Genomic DNA, 15,120 nt, shown 5'->3' with positions numbered 1-15,120 from the left:
CACACAATTGTTGCTACTGGAGTATAAATGCTTCTAGGCCCCCTCAGATGACAGAGCAAAGAGACATGTGTATACTAACCTGTGTCTATATACACATTGAAAAACATTTCTATATGTAACCATCTGTATCTATATTAAGTTAGTTCATACTGATGTCTCCAACTTTAATCCATTTAAATTAATGCAATAATATGTACTTAGATTTGCTCTCATCTTAGGACACAACTCAATTATCTTACCAGGGTTTTGTGTTCCAAAATTTTTGAAACTGCCTAGAACAAAGACTTGTCATGCCATCCAAATCTTATGGCTAAGTGACTAAGTTCTGGCCAGTGGGAGGACAGTTGTAGGGTGGGACTTACAGGAAAGCTTCTGAAAATGAGAACAGTCTGCTGACACACCTCTTTCCTTTACTTTTCCCTCCTTTTCTTTCCTCTTGCCTGGAACTCAGACAAGATGGTTGGACCACTAGCAGCTATCTTTGATCACGAAGTAATTATGAGGTTAGAAAATCATTTTAGATAGTAAAACAAAATGAGAAGCTTGGATTTTTGACAACTCAGAGCTGTCGAACTAGCCCTGGTTCTGTCTACGTCCACACTGCTTTTATGAGAGGAAAAACCAAATTGCTATCATTTGGACTTTGTTTTATCCAACCAAACCTGATGCTGATAGTTTTTGAAAGTGACTTTAGATATAATTTCTTAATCAAACTGGATTGTTTTTATGACTGCTTATATATTATTCAGAAAAAGACTTCTTGAGGAAAGTCATATTGAGTTGAGTCCTAAAAAGTGGGGAGTGTAAAAGCGACATTAGAATGTGTGGAAAAGAAAAAAGGAACGAAAGAAGAAAAACAGAGAACCTGAGGAACTCAGAGTGCTCTGGGAAAGGGAGAGAGTACTGCATTATCAGGGAGGTGAGTACAGAGAGAATGATATCTTAGGAATAGGTATAAAAATGATTAGATAGTGTAGGCATTGTTGGGAAAGTCTTTTTCCTCTTCTTCCCAGATTCTGAGATTCTGATGACAAGAATGTTAGTTTTTTTTTTTTGTGATGGAATTTCACTCTTGTTACCCAGGCTGGAGCGCAATAATGAGATCTCGTCTCATTGCAGCCTCCGCCTCCCAGGTTCAAGGGATTCTCCTGCCTCAGCCTCCTGAGTAGCTGGGATTACAGGTGCCTGCCACCATGCCCAGATAATTTTTGTATTTTCAGTAGAGATGAGGTTTCACCATGTTGACCAGGCTGGTCTCGAACTCCTGACCTCAGGTGATCCTGAGATCAGGGATGCTTGGGCCTCCCAAAGTGGGATTACAGGTGTGGGCCACCACACTCAGCCGAATGTTTGATCTTTTGTTAGAGTCACAACACACACCCCTGAGCTTTGTTGCTTTTTAAATCCCAGTTTATTTTCTCTCTGTTTAGATTAGATGGTTTCTACTGTTCTATCTTCTAGTTCAGTGATTCTTTTCTTTATTCTGCTGTTGAGTTAAAAAATTGTATTTCTTGCATTTTTTGTTTTAAAATTTTCATTTATTTCTTCTTTACATGTTGTTTCTTTGCTGAGATTTCTTTTTATTTAATTCAAGCATGTTTTATTTATTATTTTATTTTTTGAGAAAGAGTCTCACTCTGTCATCCAGGCTGTAGTGCAGTGGCTCACTGCAACCTCCGCCTCCTGGGTTCAAGTGATTCTCCTGCCTCAGCCTCCCGAGTTGCTGGGATTACAGGTGCCTACCACGACACCTGGCTAATTTTTGTAATTTTTTGGAAGAGATGGGGTTTTACCATGTTGGCCAGGCTTATCTTGAACTCCTCACCTCAAATGATCTGCCAGCCTCGGCCTCCCAAAGTGCTAGGATTACAGGCATGAGCCACAGCGCCTGGCCTCAAGCGTGTTTTAATTGCTTCTTGAAATATTTTCTGATGGATGCTTTCAAATCTTTGTTAGATAATTTTAACTTGTCATCTCAGTGTTGGCACTTATTGTCTTTTTTATTCAGCTTGAGATCTTCCTTGGTTTTGGTATCATGAGTCATTTTTTAATTGAAATCTGGTATCATGAGTGATTTTTTATTGAAATCTGGACATTTGGGTATTACGATATTTTGGATATTATTTAAGCTTTTATTTTAACTATCTTTTTCTTGACACTGTTCTGGCAGGGGGCATCAACTTGTAAATGGCAACTCATGGTAGACGTCTAGGTTCCCTATTCCACCTCCGTTGACACCAAGGGTGGGTGGTTCCTTGTTACTGCCGGGCAATGATGGGAGTTTCAGCTCCCCACTAGTTGTCCACTGATACTTCCTTAGTTTAAAAGGCTTGGAATGGCTCCTTACTGCCCCCACGTATCCTCCACTGACACCATGGAGGGGAAGGGGTGACATCTTTACCACTGGGCAGTGATGAAAGCTCTGACTCTCCAGTATGCCTCCAATTACACCATCTAAGCAGGGAAAGGGAGGGGAACCTCATCACTGTAAGGTAGGAGTGGAACCCAGGCTCACCCCCTGTGGTTTCCAGCGACACCGATGGTAGGGAAGGATGTGTGTGGAGGATCACTCATTACTGACCAGTTGAAGATGAAAATCTCATCTCTCTCTTTGGTTTTCTCTGACATTACCTTAGAGGGGTTGAGGAGTAGAGTGATTGGGGTGGTAGGATGCTGGCGTGTCTCATCACAACCTGGAGAGTGTGGAAGTCTAGGCTCCCCACTCAGCCTTTGCTTTATGGGGTGGGGTCAGTGAGTGTGTGTGTGTATTGTTTGTCTACAGTAGAGTGATTATCTTCTAAATGTTTTCTTTCTTGCTAGGCTGCTCCTTTTTCATTGCTTGGCTAGAAAGAGCGGCTTTTTATTGGGGCACTTTTTGTCTATCTATGCCTCTTGGCATTTTGGGGTTTCTGGTTTTTGGCTTCTCCAGGACCCAGTTTGGGATACATAAGGCTACATGAAAACCCAAGGAACTTCCCACTGTGTTCCTCTCTGGACCCTAGCCAGTGTGACTTCTCTCCACCTTTCAAAGTTTCCCTATGTTTATCTTATATATAATGTCAAGTTTTTAGCTGTACTTAGAAGAATAGGGAGAAACCTATCTACTCCATCTTCCTGGAAGCAGAAGTCAGGGGCCACTATAAGGCATTGAAACAATTTCAAACAAAACCGCGTGGCAAAGACACAGGGAGGAGTTGCAGTGCCTTTCAAACAAGGGCATCAGGAGGGCAATCAAATGAAGAAAGCTAGCCAGCCATAGGCAGTAACTGCATTTGCCAGTACAATAATATTTGCAAGCACCTTCAAACAGTAAGAATTACTTAAAAATTCATAACGCCTTTTAAAAATCATAGAAGCCTATGAAAATTCCTTAGTTTATGAATCAATGTAGGGCTTCTTGGAGGAGACATAGTTGAAAGACCAATTGCACTTCAGGAGTTAATTACAGAAATCTGTAGGGCTGGAGGAAGAACAAGAAAGAAACCTGTAGGCCCACATTTATTGATTGCAGGAGATCTATTCCAGCCAAAAACCTGACGAAAGCAGGAAGAGAGGCACAGGTGGGGAATGCTCCAGAAACTAATTAACCCCTAGTAGGGGTGGGGACCCAAATCTAGGAGAGGGTCTAATTGGTGAAATGAGTTTTTTCTCCCTCACTCCCTTTCCTTCATTCTTTTCATTTAGTGTTAGGTAGAGGATTGGGGTGGAGAGATGGTCAAAGAAGGGAATTATTTTCCTCCCAGTTACAGATAGGGACCTTGCACTCTGTACAGGTTTTTGGAAACGTTGCCAGCATGCCCAGAAACATGAAAGAGCCCAGATGGAAATGATCCAATTCCTGTGCTTTCAACTCCATGGGTTACTGGGTAGAGTGAAAAAAAAAAAGGTCAAAGTCAAATTTGTTGATTGTGCTCCTCAGATTGGGGTTCGCATTTCCCTACCTACTCCATACACATCCTCTTTCCTGCTTTATCGCCATTCTCCAAAGGCTATATAGTTTTGCTTTGGTGCGGTCATGACTTCCAACCCTTTGGTGGAGTCAGTGGAGATGAGAAGGCCTGCAATTACCCTCAAGGGGTTTACAGACTCGAATAGGTACACCAAGAACTGACAGAAGAATGATTGTCTGTCTCTCCGCACGGTGCAGTGGCTCACGCCTGTAATCCCCAGCACTTCGGAAGGCCGAGGCTGGCGGATCACTTGAGGCCAGGAGTTTGAGACCAGCCTGGGCAAAATGGCGACACCCCGCCTCTACTAAAAGTGACAAAAAATTAGCCGGGTGTGGTGGCGCACGCAGGCCTGCAGTCCCACCTCACCTACTCCGGAGGCTGAAGTAGGAGAATCACTTGAACCCGGGAGGCGGAGGTTGCAGTGAGCCGAGATCGCACCACTGCACTCCAGACTGGGTGACAAACTCCGTCTCCAAAGAAGAAAAAAAAAAAAAAAAAAAAAGGACTGTCTTTCTAATACACATACATATACTACTACTTTCTGGATTTTATATTTAGTTTTGCTTACAAAATGGATTTAGGCTGTAGAATTTTCAAGTATTAGAGAAATACTTGAAATAGAAAGTGCAAGTTTCCAGTAATTCTTCCCTTCAAAGATAATGTTACCAACTTCTTTTCCTACTATTTTTAGAATTTATTGAGAAACTGTTGTGTTAAACAAAATCAAATGAATTTAAAAGTTATTACACACATGGTAGCTTTCTGAGTGTTTTTCAAGCTGCGAGTCAGTTTTGTCCTTTTAAACACGCAATACAGCTCTCCATAGGACGGTTCTGGGGACAGGTTTTCCAAAGAGGCGGGAGCGAGAGACTGCCACCTGCTCCCACACGCCCTCTGCTTTGGTAAACAAGGAGACTCCCGCCCGCAGGCTGTAAACGAGGCACGAGCTTGGGGGCAGAGCCAGGGCGCCTGACGCCACTGTTCAAAAAGACCTCTTATTGGTCCTTCGCGCAGCGGCGGATCTGGGAGTTCTGATTGGTCTGTTTCCCTGTCCGTAAGGGGATTGACAGGCTCTGCCGCGTCAGGCCGCTCCTCTCGGCTCCGCGCTCCTTCTCTCGCGCGTGGGCACCCGCCCCCGAGCGGTGAGAGCGCGTGCGCGCGCGGCTTTTTCCGTGGCCGAGCCAGCTAGTCCCGCTGCACACGCTCGCCGTCTGTGGGCCCTCCAGGAGGCGGCGGCGGTCACCGCGGGGAGGAGGGGCGGGGGCAGCATGGCAGCCTCCTTACGGCTCCTCGGAGCTGCCTCCGGTCTCCGGTACTGGAGCCGGCGGCTGCGGCCGGCAGCCGGCAGCTTTGCAGCGGGTAAGGACCTCACGCCTCCTCCCCCTTGTCCTTCTTTCGGCCGCTCGCTTCTTCTGTCCAGACGGCCGAAGAAGTCTTTTCTCGGGAGGTGCTGCGCTTGGGCTGGGGCTTAAAAACCAGTATTTTGGCTGGTCCTAAAGGCCTGTCCTCTTCTCCGGCCGCCACTCCGCGAGTACCCCCCTCTGCCTTACCTCCCTTTCTCCCCGGCTCCTGATGAACGGGTTCAGCGCCCTTTTCGGTATTTAGGAAGAGGTGGGGAAGAGCTTGCGCTGAAGGGAAGAGTATTTGGGACCGCGGCATGCTGCTTTGGAGTTAGGACTCCGAGGACTTTTGGAGGGCCCAACTCCAGGGGCAACCCCGCCCTCACCCCAGCGACCCCTGGCCTTTCAGCGCCCCCAGGGTGCACCTTGGGTTGGGGACACAGTTGGGCAGCAGGGCCTGATGTTTAACCACTTGAGTACGAGGGAATGGCCTTATTACACAAGCGGTGTCTGTACAAGCCAGGCAGTAAATCTTCCAGCAAAGTTTGAGTCAGCCTTGACCAGCAAGCCGGGCTTCCCCCCTCTACTGTAACTGTGCCATCTAAAAAATGTCATTTCTGTCAAATTATGAACCAAAGCATGTTCAGCGTCCTCAAGATTGTGGGCGGAATTTATCCTGCCTCCCTCCTCTCATACTATTGTAAATTGTGGAAGCTAGCCATGAATTTATGAAGAGACAGTTTTTAGAGCCAGGATGAAGATCCACAGTCTTTCATATTCCGCACGAGGGACATGAGGCCCCTTGGATAAGTGAATCAGGATATTCCCAGCAAGATCTAGGAAGTAGTTCTCAGTTCTACCTAATTCCTTCACTTTCTATCACACCAAGACTCCTCTTTAATTGAAAAATTGGTTGATTTGTGGGGACACTGCCGTTTTCTTCTTGTGAAAGTTTGAGAGTTGTAACAGTGCACCTTGTAGCAAGATGATACTGAGGATTAACCACAAAAATATCTTGGCATTAATTTTTTCTAATGTTTGGTTAAAAAAGTGTGGTAGGTTAGGATTTGAGCCTCCCCCATCCTGCCCTTTTTTTTTTTTTTTTTTTTTTGAGACAGGGTCTCTGTCGCCCAGACTGGAGTGCGGTGGCCCAATCACACTGTTCACTGCAGCCTCGACCTCCTGGGCTTAGGTGATCCTCCCACTACCTCAGCCTCCCGAGTAGCTGATTACAGGCATGTTCCACCATGCCCGTCCAGTTTTTGTATTTTCACAAGGGACAGGGTTTTGCCATGTTGCCCACGCTGGTCTTGAACCCCTGGGCTCAAGTGATCCTCCCAGAGTGCTGGGAATATAGGCATGAGCCACCATGCCTGGCCGGGAATTGTAAGAACTTTTAAAATTCTTAACAGCTTGCCATTCTCCCCCTCAGTGAAACCTCTGAATTTCGTTTCTGGTTGGAGGACAGAGGCTTGGCGAGATGCAAGAGAGCACGTGTCTGATACAGAACCACAGTAACAAGATAAAAACTCAGAATATGCCAAACCTGAATGTAATCACTATTTGAGCTTATATATTGAGCTACAAAAATGCTCCTGACTTTTGAGATAACCTTAAAAAAAAGACACTTTTCCACAGTAGCAGCACTTTTCACATGAATTCACAATTCTTTCAGTTCTAATTAGCCAAGGAAGACATATTTGCTGTTTAGTGGTTTTACAAGGTGTTCTAATGGTATTTTAATGAACCCTTGATGTACCTTTTAGCGTTATGAAAGTTCTTACCAGTTCATGGTGAAAGAGCCTGAGGCCTAAGACTAATAGGTGCCTCTGTAAACTGGGAGGTCCTACCTCAAGAGTGCTGATTAGACTACTTTGGCATATGGTCTTGTACTTTGGGTTCTTTGGCCCAAAGATATTGTAAGAATGTAGATTTCTGATAAATTTTAAATAGTTCTTTTGTGACAAAGTGATTAGATCACTTCACCAATTGTTTTTTTCTCTGGAATTCTTTTTTTTTTTTTTTTTTTTTTTTTGAGATGGAGTCTCGCTCTGTTACCCAGGCTGGAGTGCAGTGGCGTGATCTTGGCTCACTGCAAGCTCCGCCTCCCGGGTTCACGCCTTTCTCCTGCCTCAGCCTCCCGAGTAGCTGGGACTACAGGTGCCCACCACCACGCCCAGCTAATTTTTTGGTATTTTTTAGTAGAGACGGGGTTTCACCTGCTAGCCAGGATGATCTCCATCTCCTGACCTCGTGATCCATCCGCCTCGGCCTCCCAAAGTGCTGGGATTACAGGCGTGAGCCACCGCGCCTGGCCTTTCTCTGGAATTGTTTTAAACATTTAAATTTCTGTTAATTTGAGTTTACTGCAAAAGTGTTAACTTTTTTGACATTAGATTCTTAAAGAGTAGAAAAAAATCTACCTGCAAGTTTGGAGTCAAATGACATTGAGAAAAAGAACCATGTTCAGGCTGGGCGCGGTGGCTCACGCCTGTAATCCCAGCACTTTGGGAGGCCGAGGCGGGCGGATCACGAGGTCAGGAGATAGAGACCATCTTGGCTAACACGGTGAAACCCCGTCTCTACTAAAAAATACAAAACAAAATTAGCCGGGTGTGGTGGCGGGTGCCTGTAGTCCCAGCTACTCGGGAGGCGGAGGCAGGAGAATGACCTGAACCCGGGAGGCGGAGCTTGCAGTGAGCTGAGATGGGGCCACTGCACTCCAGCCTGGGCGACACAGCGAGAGTCCGTCCCAAAAAAAAAAAAAAAGAAAAGAACCATGTTCAAATAATAATGTGTGATGTTCTGAATTCTCTTGGATATTTGTAGTATGTTTAAGATGTTTATATCATACAAATGATAATATAAGGATCTATATAATTTATTTACTGTTTAAAAAAATGAAACCTGAAAGTTGCCAGTTGTAGCACATCTTTTTAATTTTTTAATAAATACGTTTTAGAGACAGGTCTCCCGGTGTTGTCCAGGCAGGAGTACAGTGGCACCTGCTTAGCTCATTGCAACCTTGAATTCCTGGACTCAAGTGATCTTCTGCCTCAGCTTCCCAAGTAGTTAGGATTGCAGGGGTGCACCACCATACCTAGCTAATTAAAAAAAATGTTTTTTGAGACAAGGCTAGTAGCCTACTACGCTGGTCTAGAACTGCTGGCCTGAAGCCATCCTCTTGCCTTGACCTCCTTAAGTGTTGGGCTTGCAGGCATTAGTCACTGTGCCCAGCCTGCCACATCTTAATTTTTAAATGTTTGTTTGTATGTTTGTTTGTTTATTTATTTATTTATTTGAGATGGGGTTTCTCTCTCTCTTGCCCAGGCTGGAGTGCAGTGGTGCAATCATGGCTCATTGTCACCTCAACCTCCTGGGCTCAAGCAATCCTCCTGCCTCAGCCTCCCAAGTAGCTGGGACCACAGGTGCACACCACCACGCCTGGCTTTTTTTTTTTTTTTTTTGTGGAGATGGAGTCTCACCATGTTGCCTAGGCTGGTCTTGAACTCCAGGAGTCAACTGATCCTCCTACCTCAGCCTCCTAAAGTACTGGGATTACAGGCATGAGCCGCTGTACCTGAGCGTAATTTTAAAATACTTAAAGCATTGAAAGGGAAATAGAGGAATGAGAAATATTCAATTGTATGTATATTACTATTTCATCACCTGTTTGATACAATTGTGTATGTTATTTTACAAGGTAATTAAATTTAGTTTCAGACTTATTTGTACAGAGAAAAAAATCTATGGATGTAGGCCCTCTACAAAATGTCTTGTTGTGACTCTCCAGCTTGTACATGGAAAAATAAATCACATCAGATCATCTTGAAGTGACCACCTGACCAAAGGTAGAATGGAAAAATTAGCATCATGTATAGAAACAGGAATACAATTTTTAATATTATTGGTCCTTCTGTATACATGAAATTTACTTTCAAAGTAGCATAACTCATTGGATAAATCAAATATATAATGGCAGTTTTTCCCTTTACCTTAGCTTCTGGGGCTGCACATGAAGTTCTGAAAAGCTGCTCGTGGTCCTGGGACTAAAAGTTGACCCTAAACTTGTGAAATTACATAAGGAGCGTATTTATTACTAAAATAAGTTAACTGAGACCATAAAGGCCTTTATAGAGAAAGTCCTCACCCTTAGTTTAGTAACTCTTAATAGTAAAGCAGATAGAGTGCTTATGATGCAGTATAATGTGATAAAACAGACATACATTGTATAGAAAACCTAATGATACAATGAAAAATGCAGTCAAAAGACTGAAGGTCCATGCAAAATGTTTTTATTTTTGTGTAATGAGATTGTTTCCCCTTATGACTATATACTTTTTCATTCTAGTTTTCTACAATGAAAATGCATTACTTTGAATAGAAAAGAAGCCTCAGAAATGTAAAGTAATTAACTTGTTACCAGTTTTTGCATTTTGACACTTAGTGAAACCTGGTTTTTGGTAGCACTTAAGGTTGTCAAGATACGGATAACTCTCCTTGTTACATTGGAGAAAGAGGTCATGATTGGTAAATTTGCATCTATAAATTTAGAAACAAACTTTGCCAAGTTTTCTAGCTAGTTTCTTTACATTGGTCCTCAGTAATAGACACTAATGCTAGTTTCTTAACCGGTCAACCAGTATCACCTTTGTATTTTGTTGATTGATTTTCTCCCAGTTTGGTTTTATTTATGTTTTAACTCTACTTTTTCCACACTCTACTGTCAGAAGTTATTTAAAGAGAGATGCGTTATTTAGGTTTGAAAGTTTTTAGGGCAATAATCATTCCATTATGCTCATGGATTTCTGCTCCTTTGGTTGCAAATTCTTTTGTATTTGCCAAGTGCTTATTCAGGTGCTTCACCTTAACTAAAAGCTTTCTTTCCCCAGATACAGGGCTTCTCCTACAGGCATCTATTCCTTTTTCTATCTCTTTGACTCTTACTTCTAACCCACTAGGCAAAATGGGGCAGTTGGCATAGGACTTCACGTGTACTGCTACTTCTTGACCAATTTTAGTAAGAGTAAGTAATACGTATTATCTGTCATGTGTCAGGCACTGTTGAACGCTTTATATGCATTATCTCAAGTAATCTTTACAATAACCTTCTGAAGTAGGTACTTTTATTGATCAAACAATGTCTTGAGAAGTTAAGTAACTTGTATACATCTGAGAAGTGAAATTATCTGGATAGGAACCTAGGCCTTCCCAACTCAGAGAAAATTTTAAACATTATCACTATCAATAAATAACTTCTTCTCTTTTGACATCAGGTCATCTAATTATACTGCCCTTTCTTTAACTTTGCCGCAGGCAAAGATGAAATAAAGAGAGTTGAGCCCTTTGAAAACTTTATCTTCATTCACATTCATGTTGGCCCATCCAACATGGCCTCATTGTTCTTCACTTCTTCAGCTTTAGTAACAAACATCAGCACTCTACTTGAGCTTCTCTAGGATCTTAGTAGTAGGAGTGATTCTCTTGCCGAGATTTCACCAGCAGAACTAGTCTTCTGGTTGATTTAACCCCCTCTGTGATTCTTGTTCTAACAAACATAATGTTACATAATGCTCATCACCTGGTCCTTTGACTCCCTCCGTTTTCCTCCAAGTACATAGACATACTTTCTTGTTTCCTCATTTCGTTAGGTCTCTCTCTAGGTTTGTCTGTATCCAGTCTCAAACTTATTTATAATTAGGAATTTCACTGATGCCTAATACTATTTTTTTCAGCCTCTTGTTGTATTTCTTGATAAATCCGTTGTTGTGGTCTGTTTGTGCCTTTCCCCAGCTGTCACTTAGCTTAGTGGTATTGAGAGTCATAGAAGTTTGCTGATTAGATACAATGCTTTCATTAATTTCTTGTTCATTCCCCATTACATTTGCAGACTTTCCACAGCATTTCTAGAACTTTAACTTAGGGCTGGCAGCTCCTGAACTAGTCATTTGGCAGAAGGATGACATTACCATGTATTAGTTTAGGCAGTTTGGAACTTGACCTCGGATCTAGGGGAAAGAATATTAGAGAGTCTACCTGCAATGTGTAATGATTGCTGTGACACTGTTTACCTTTACACAATCCACTTTTATCAGCATCATTACTTTGTAATTGCTTTAGAACTGGCTTTTATTCCCATATGCCTATTTGATGAAACTTACCTAGTTTATTATTCATTCACATGGCATATATTAAATTTCACTGTGCCACTTTATGTATTTAATTTTATTATAAAAGTAGTTACAAAAGTTACATGCTCATGGTAAAAAAATGGGAAAGGTTATAAAATGTAATATTTTCTTCAACTCTGACCCAGTAGTCCAACTCTCCAGGTGTAAGTACTGTTTCGTGTGTCTCCATACAGAAAATCAGAAAACTTAATGCGTATGTATCCTTTTTTCTCCTCTCATACTCTATCCTATAGATAATGTTCCGCGTTTTGTGGGTTTTTTTTTCCCACTTAATAACTTATCCTGGAGATTTTTTCCTATAATTTTAGATAAATATATCACCTTTTTTAAAAACATTTGCACATTTCATTGTGTTATTTACTGTGAATTATCAAGTGCCCTACAATGTATATTTAGTTATGAATTAAGTGCCCTATTAATATATAATTAGTTATGAATGAAGTGCCTTATTAATATATAGTTATTTGCAGGTTTTTGGCTGTTACAAGCAGTGGTATAATAAACTGTATCTTTGTGTTGTTCAGAATTTAATACATAGTAGGGATTGCTATGGCCCTTAGTTGGGCACCTTTTTTGTGAATAAAATTGTATTGGAACACAGCCATACCCATTTGTTTGTATGTTGTCTATGGCTGCTTTCAAACTAGAGTAGATGAATGAAATAGTTGTAACAGAATGAAATAGTTGTAAATAGATGAATGTAATAGTTGTAAAAAAGCTGAAAATAATTTACTGCCTGACCCTTTAAGACAAAGTTGGTTGGCCCCTCATGTGTACTATATATTCTTAGAAATGGAATTGCTGGTCAGAGAGTATGCATGTTTTAAATTTAAATTTTAAATAAAAGTTCAAATTTTTTTTTTTTTTTTTTGCCAAATTACCATCCAAAAGGTTGACCTAATATACAGCTGGACAGTATATGAGAGCATATATTTTCATCAGTTATTTCTTACCAAGAGCAGTTTTTACCAAAGAAATAAAACTTATCCAACAGGTGAAAAATAGTATTACATCATTTTGTTTTGCATTTCTCTAATTATGACAAGTTGGGTATATATTTAGAGGGTTTTTTGGGGGGTAATTTACAAATTTTCTGTTGTCATTTCGTGATTTTTGCCTACTTAAAAAAATTATATTTTCTTCCAGATTTTAAAGTTATTTTACATATAAAGCAAAGTAGCCCTATTTTTGTTATGTGTTGGAGTATTTTTCTTGTTATTTGTATTTTATCTGTTTGTGATATTTTTCCCACATAGACGTGCTAAACTTTTCCCCTTTGTTTTATTATGAAAAATATGAAGCAGAAGGTATTGAAAGAATAATATAACTGGCATCCATATACTCTTTCCTTAGAAACAACAGTTGTTAATATTTTGCCACATTATCTTTTTTTGTTCCACATATATACCTATTCCACTTGAATGTAAATTGCTGACATGACACTTTAACCCTAATGCTTCAGCATGAATCTAAGAATGAGGATATTCTATGTAACCAAACTACCATTGTCCTACCTAAGCCAATTAGCAGCAATTCCATGGTATCATCTAATGTACAGTTTATATTCAAGATTTCATTATTTTTTTAAGAAAGTCCAGCTTTTTTTAAAAAGGATCTATTCAGACTTCCTACTTTACATTTGATTAATCTATCACTTTAGTATTTTTTAATTGAGAACTGTCTTGTTTGATTCTATAAATATACTGACTTTTTAAAAACAGCTTTGTTAGCAATATAGTGACATACGATAAATTGTACATAAAGTATACAATTTGGTAAGTTTTGATGTATATAAGCCAGTGAAGCTATCATCACAGTCAGGATAGTGTGGCTTGGTGCGGTGGCTCACGCCTACACTCCTAGCACTTTAGGAGGCTGAGGCCTGTTGATTGCTTGAGCTCAGGAGTTTGAGACCAGTCTGGCCAACATGATGAAACCTCTTCTCTACAAAAAAATACAAAAATTAGACGGGCGTGGTGGCATGTGCCTGTAGTCCCAGCTACTTGGGAAGCTGAAGTGGGATATCTGAGCTTGGGAAGTTGAGGCTGCAGCGAGCTGTGATCACGCCACTGCACTCTAGCCTGGGCGACAGAGTGAGACCCTGTCAAAAAAAAAAAAAAAAAGTAAACATATCCATCACCATATCCCTGAGATTTATTCATACCTGTGGAATATAGAATATTTGTATATTTTTCCTGGTTATAGATTTCTAGCTTGACAGTTGTTTTTTCCTTCTAGTGTTTAAAAAATGTTGCACCACTGTCTTCTCACTTGCATTGTTTCTGATGAAAAATCTGCCTTTATCCTTATCTTTTTCCCTTTCTACATAGTGTGTCTTTTTTTCTGTGGCTGCTCTTATGTGTTTGATTGTGATGTGTCTTGGTATGGTTTTCTTCACGTTTTTTGTATTGGGGTTCATCCAGTTCCTTGGATGCATGGGGTGTTTGTAGTTTTCATCAACTTTGGAACATTTTTGGCCATTCATTCTTCACATATATTTTCTGTCCCACTTCTCTCCCCTCGTTTGAGGACTCGAGTTACATATGTGTTTGGGTGGTTGAAGCTGTCTCACAGCATATTGATGCTCTCTTTATTTTTTAAATTGTTTTTTTTCTCTGTGTTTTAAATAGTTTCTATTGATTTATCTTCAAGGTTATTAATCTTTGGTATCTATTCTTTGGTTAATCTTCTGGTATAATTTTCATCTCACACATTTTATTGGTAGATTTCATCTCAAGAAATTTAATTTGGATTGGTAAAAATATCTTTCATAATTCTACCTTTGGAATATATGGACTACAGTTATAATTTTTAATGTCCTTGTTTCCTGATTCTAACATCTGTTTCAGCTTAGGGTTGGTTTTGACTTTTGAGTATACACATTCTCTTGGGCTTCAGAGAGGTTCAGCTTTTGACCTTCAGCCTCTTTATACTCATCTGGTGATTTTATTAGCTTTTACAGATTTCATCTCTTACTTTGAGACAGGTGGCTACCATGTATATCTCTTTTTTCTCATCCTATAACTGAAACCTTGGTCATGATATTTCTAATAGTCTGTTGGACGTCTTTCAGCTCATTGACAGTTCATCGTTGCCCTGTGTAAAACTGAGCCAGATCTCCTTGATTTTTTCACTTAGGTATTGATAACACTATTCTCTTGCTGTCATTTTGGACCTCACCCTTATTTTAGCTTATAATCCAATCCATTGTTATATCCTTTTACTTCTGTCTTTGAAGTATTTTTTATACCTGTCTTTTCCTGTGGCTACCACACTTTATTAACTTTGACTTTGTTATGGACTGAAATTTTGTGTCCCTACAAAATTTTTATGTTGAATTCCTTTTTTTTTCTTTTTTGAGATGGAGTCTTGCTCTGTCACCCAGGCTGAAGTGCAGTGGTACAATCTTGGCTCGCTGCAGCTTCCACCCCGCTGTGTTCAAGCGATCCTCCTGCCTCACCCTTCTGAGTAGCTGGGATTACAGGCGCATGCCACCATGCCTGGCTAATTTTTGTATTTTTAGTAAACACTGGGTTTCACCATGTTGCCCACGTTGGTCTCAAACGCCTGACCACAGGTGATCCACCCACTTTGGCATCCCAAAGTGCTGGGATTATAGGTGTGAGCCAATGTGCCTGG

General features: G+C 40.9%; 1 protein-coding gene across 1 annotated transcript in view; it reads left to right on the top strand.

The window, feature by feature from the left end:
* Window positions 1-5,009: 5,009 nt before the first annotated feature.
* Window positions 5,010-15,120, top strand: part of HIBADH (3-hydroxyisobutyrate dehydrogenase) — a 137,259-nt gene continuing 127,148 nt past the window's right edge. Inside the window, exon 1 of the mRNA XM_003896164.3 lies at window positions 5,010-5,309. Within this exon, the coding sequence (XP_003896213.1) occupies window positions 5,219-5,309 (91 nt within the window). The 5' untranslated portion in view covers window positions 5,010-5,218. The remainder of the gene's footprint in view (window positions 5,310-15,120) is intronic.

Source organism: Papio anubis, chromosome 4, assembly GCF_008728515.1.
Source record: "Papio anubis isolate 15944 chromosome 4, Panubis1.0, whole genome shotgun sequence".
NCBI classification, from domain to species: Eukaryota; Metazoa; Chordata; class Mammalia; order Primates; family Cercopithecidae; genus Papio; species Papio anubis.
The sequence above is the reverse complement of the archived record's forward strand: the minus strand, read 5'-3'. Positions and strand labels throughout refer to the sequence as shown.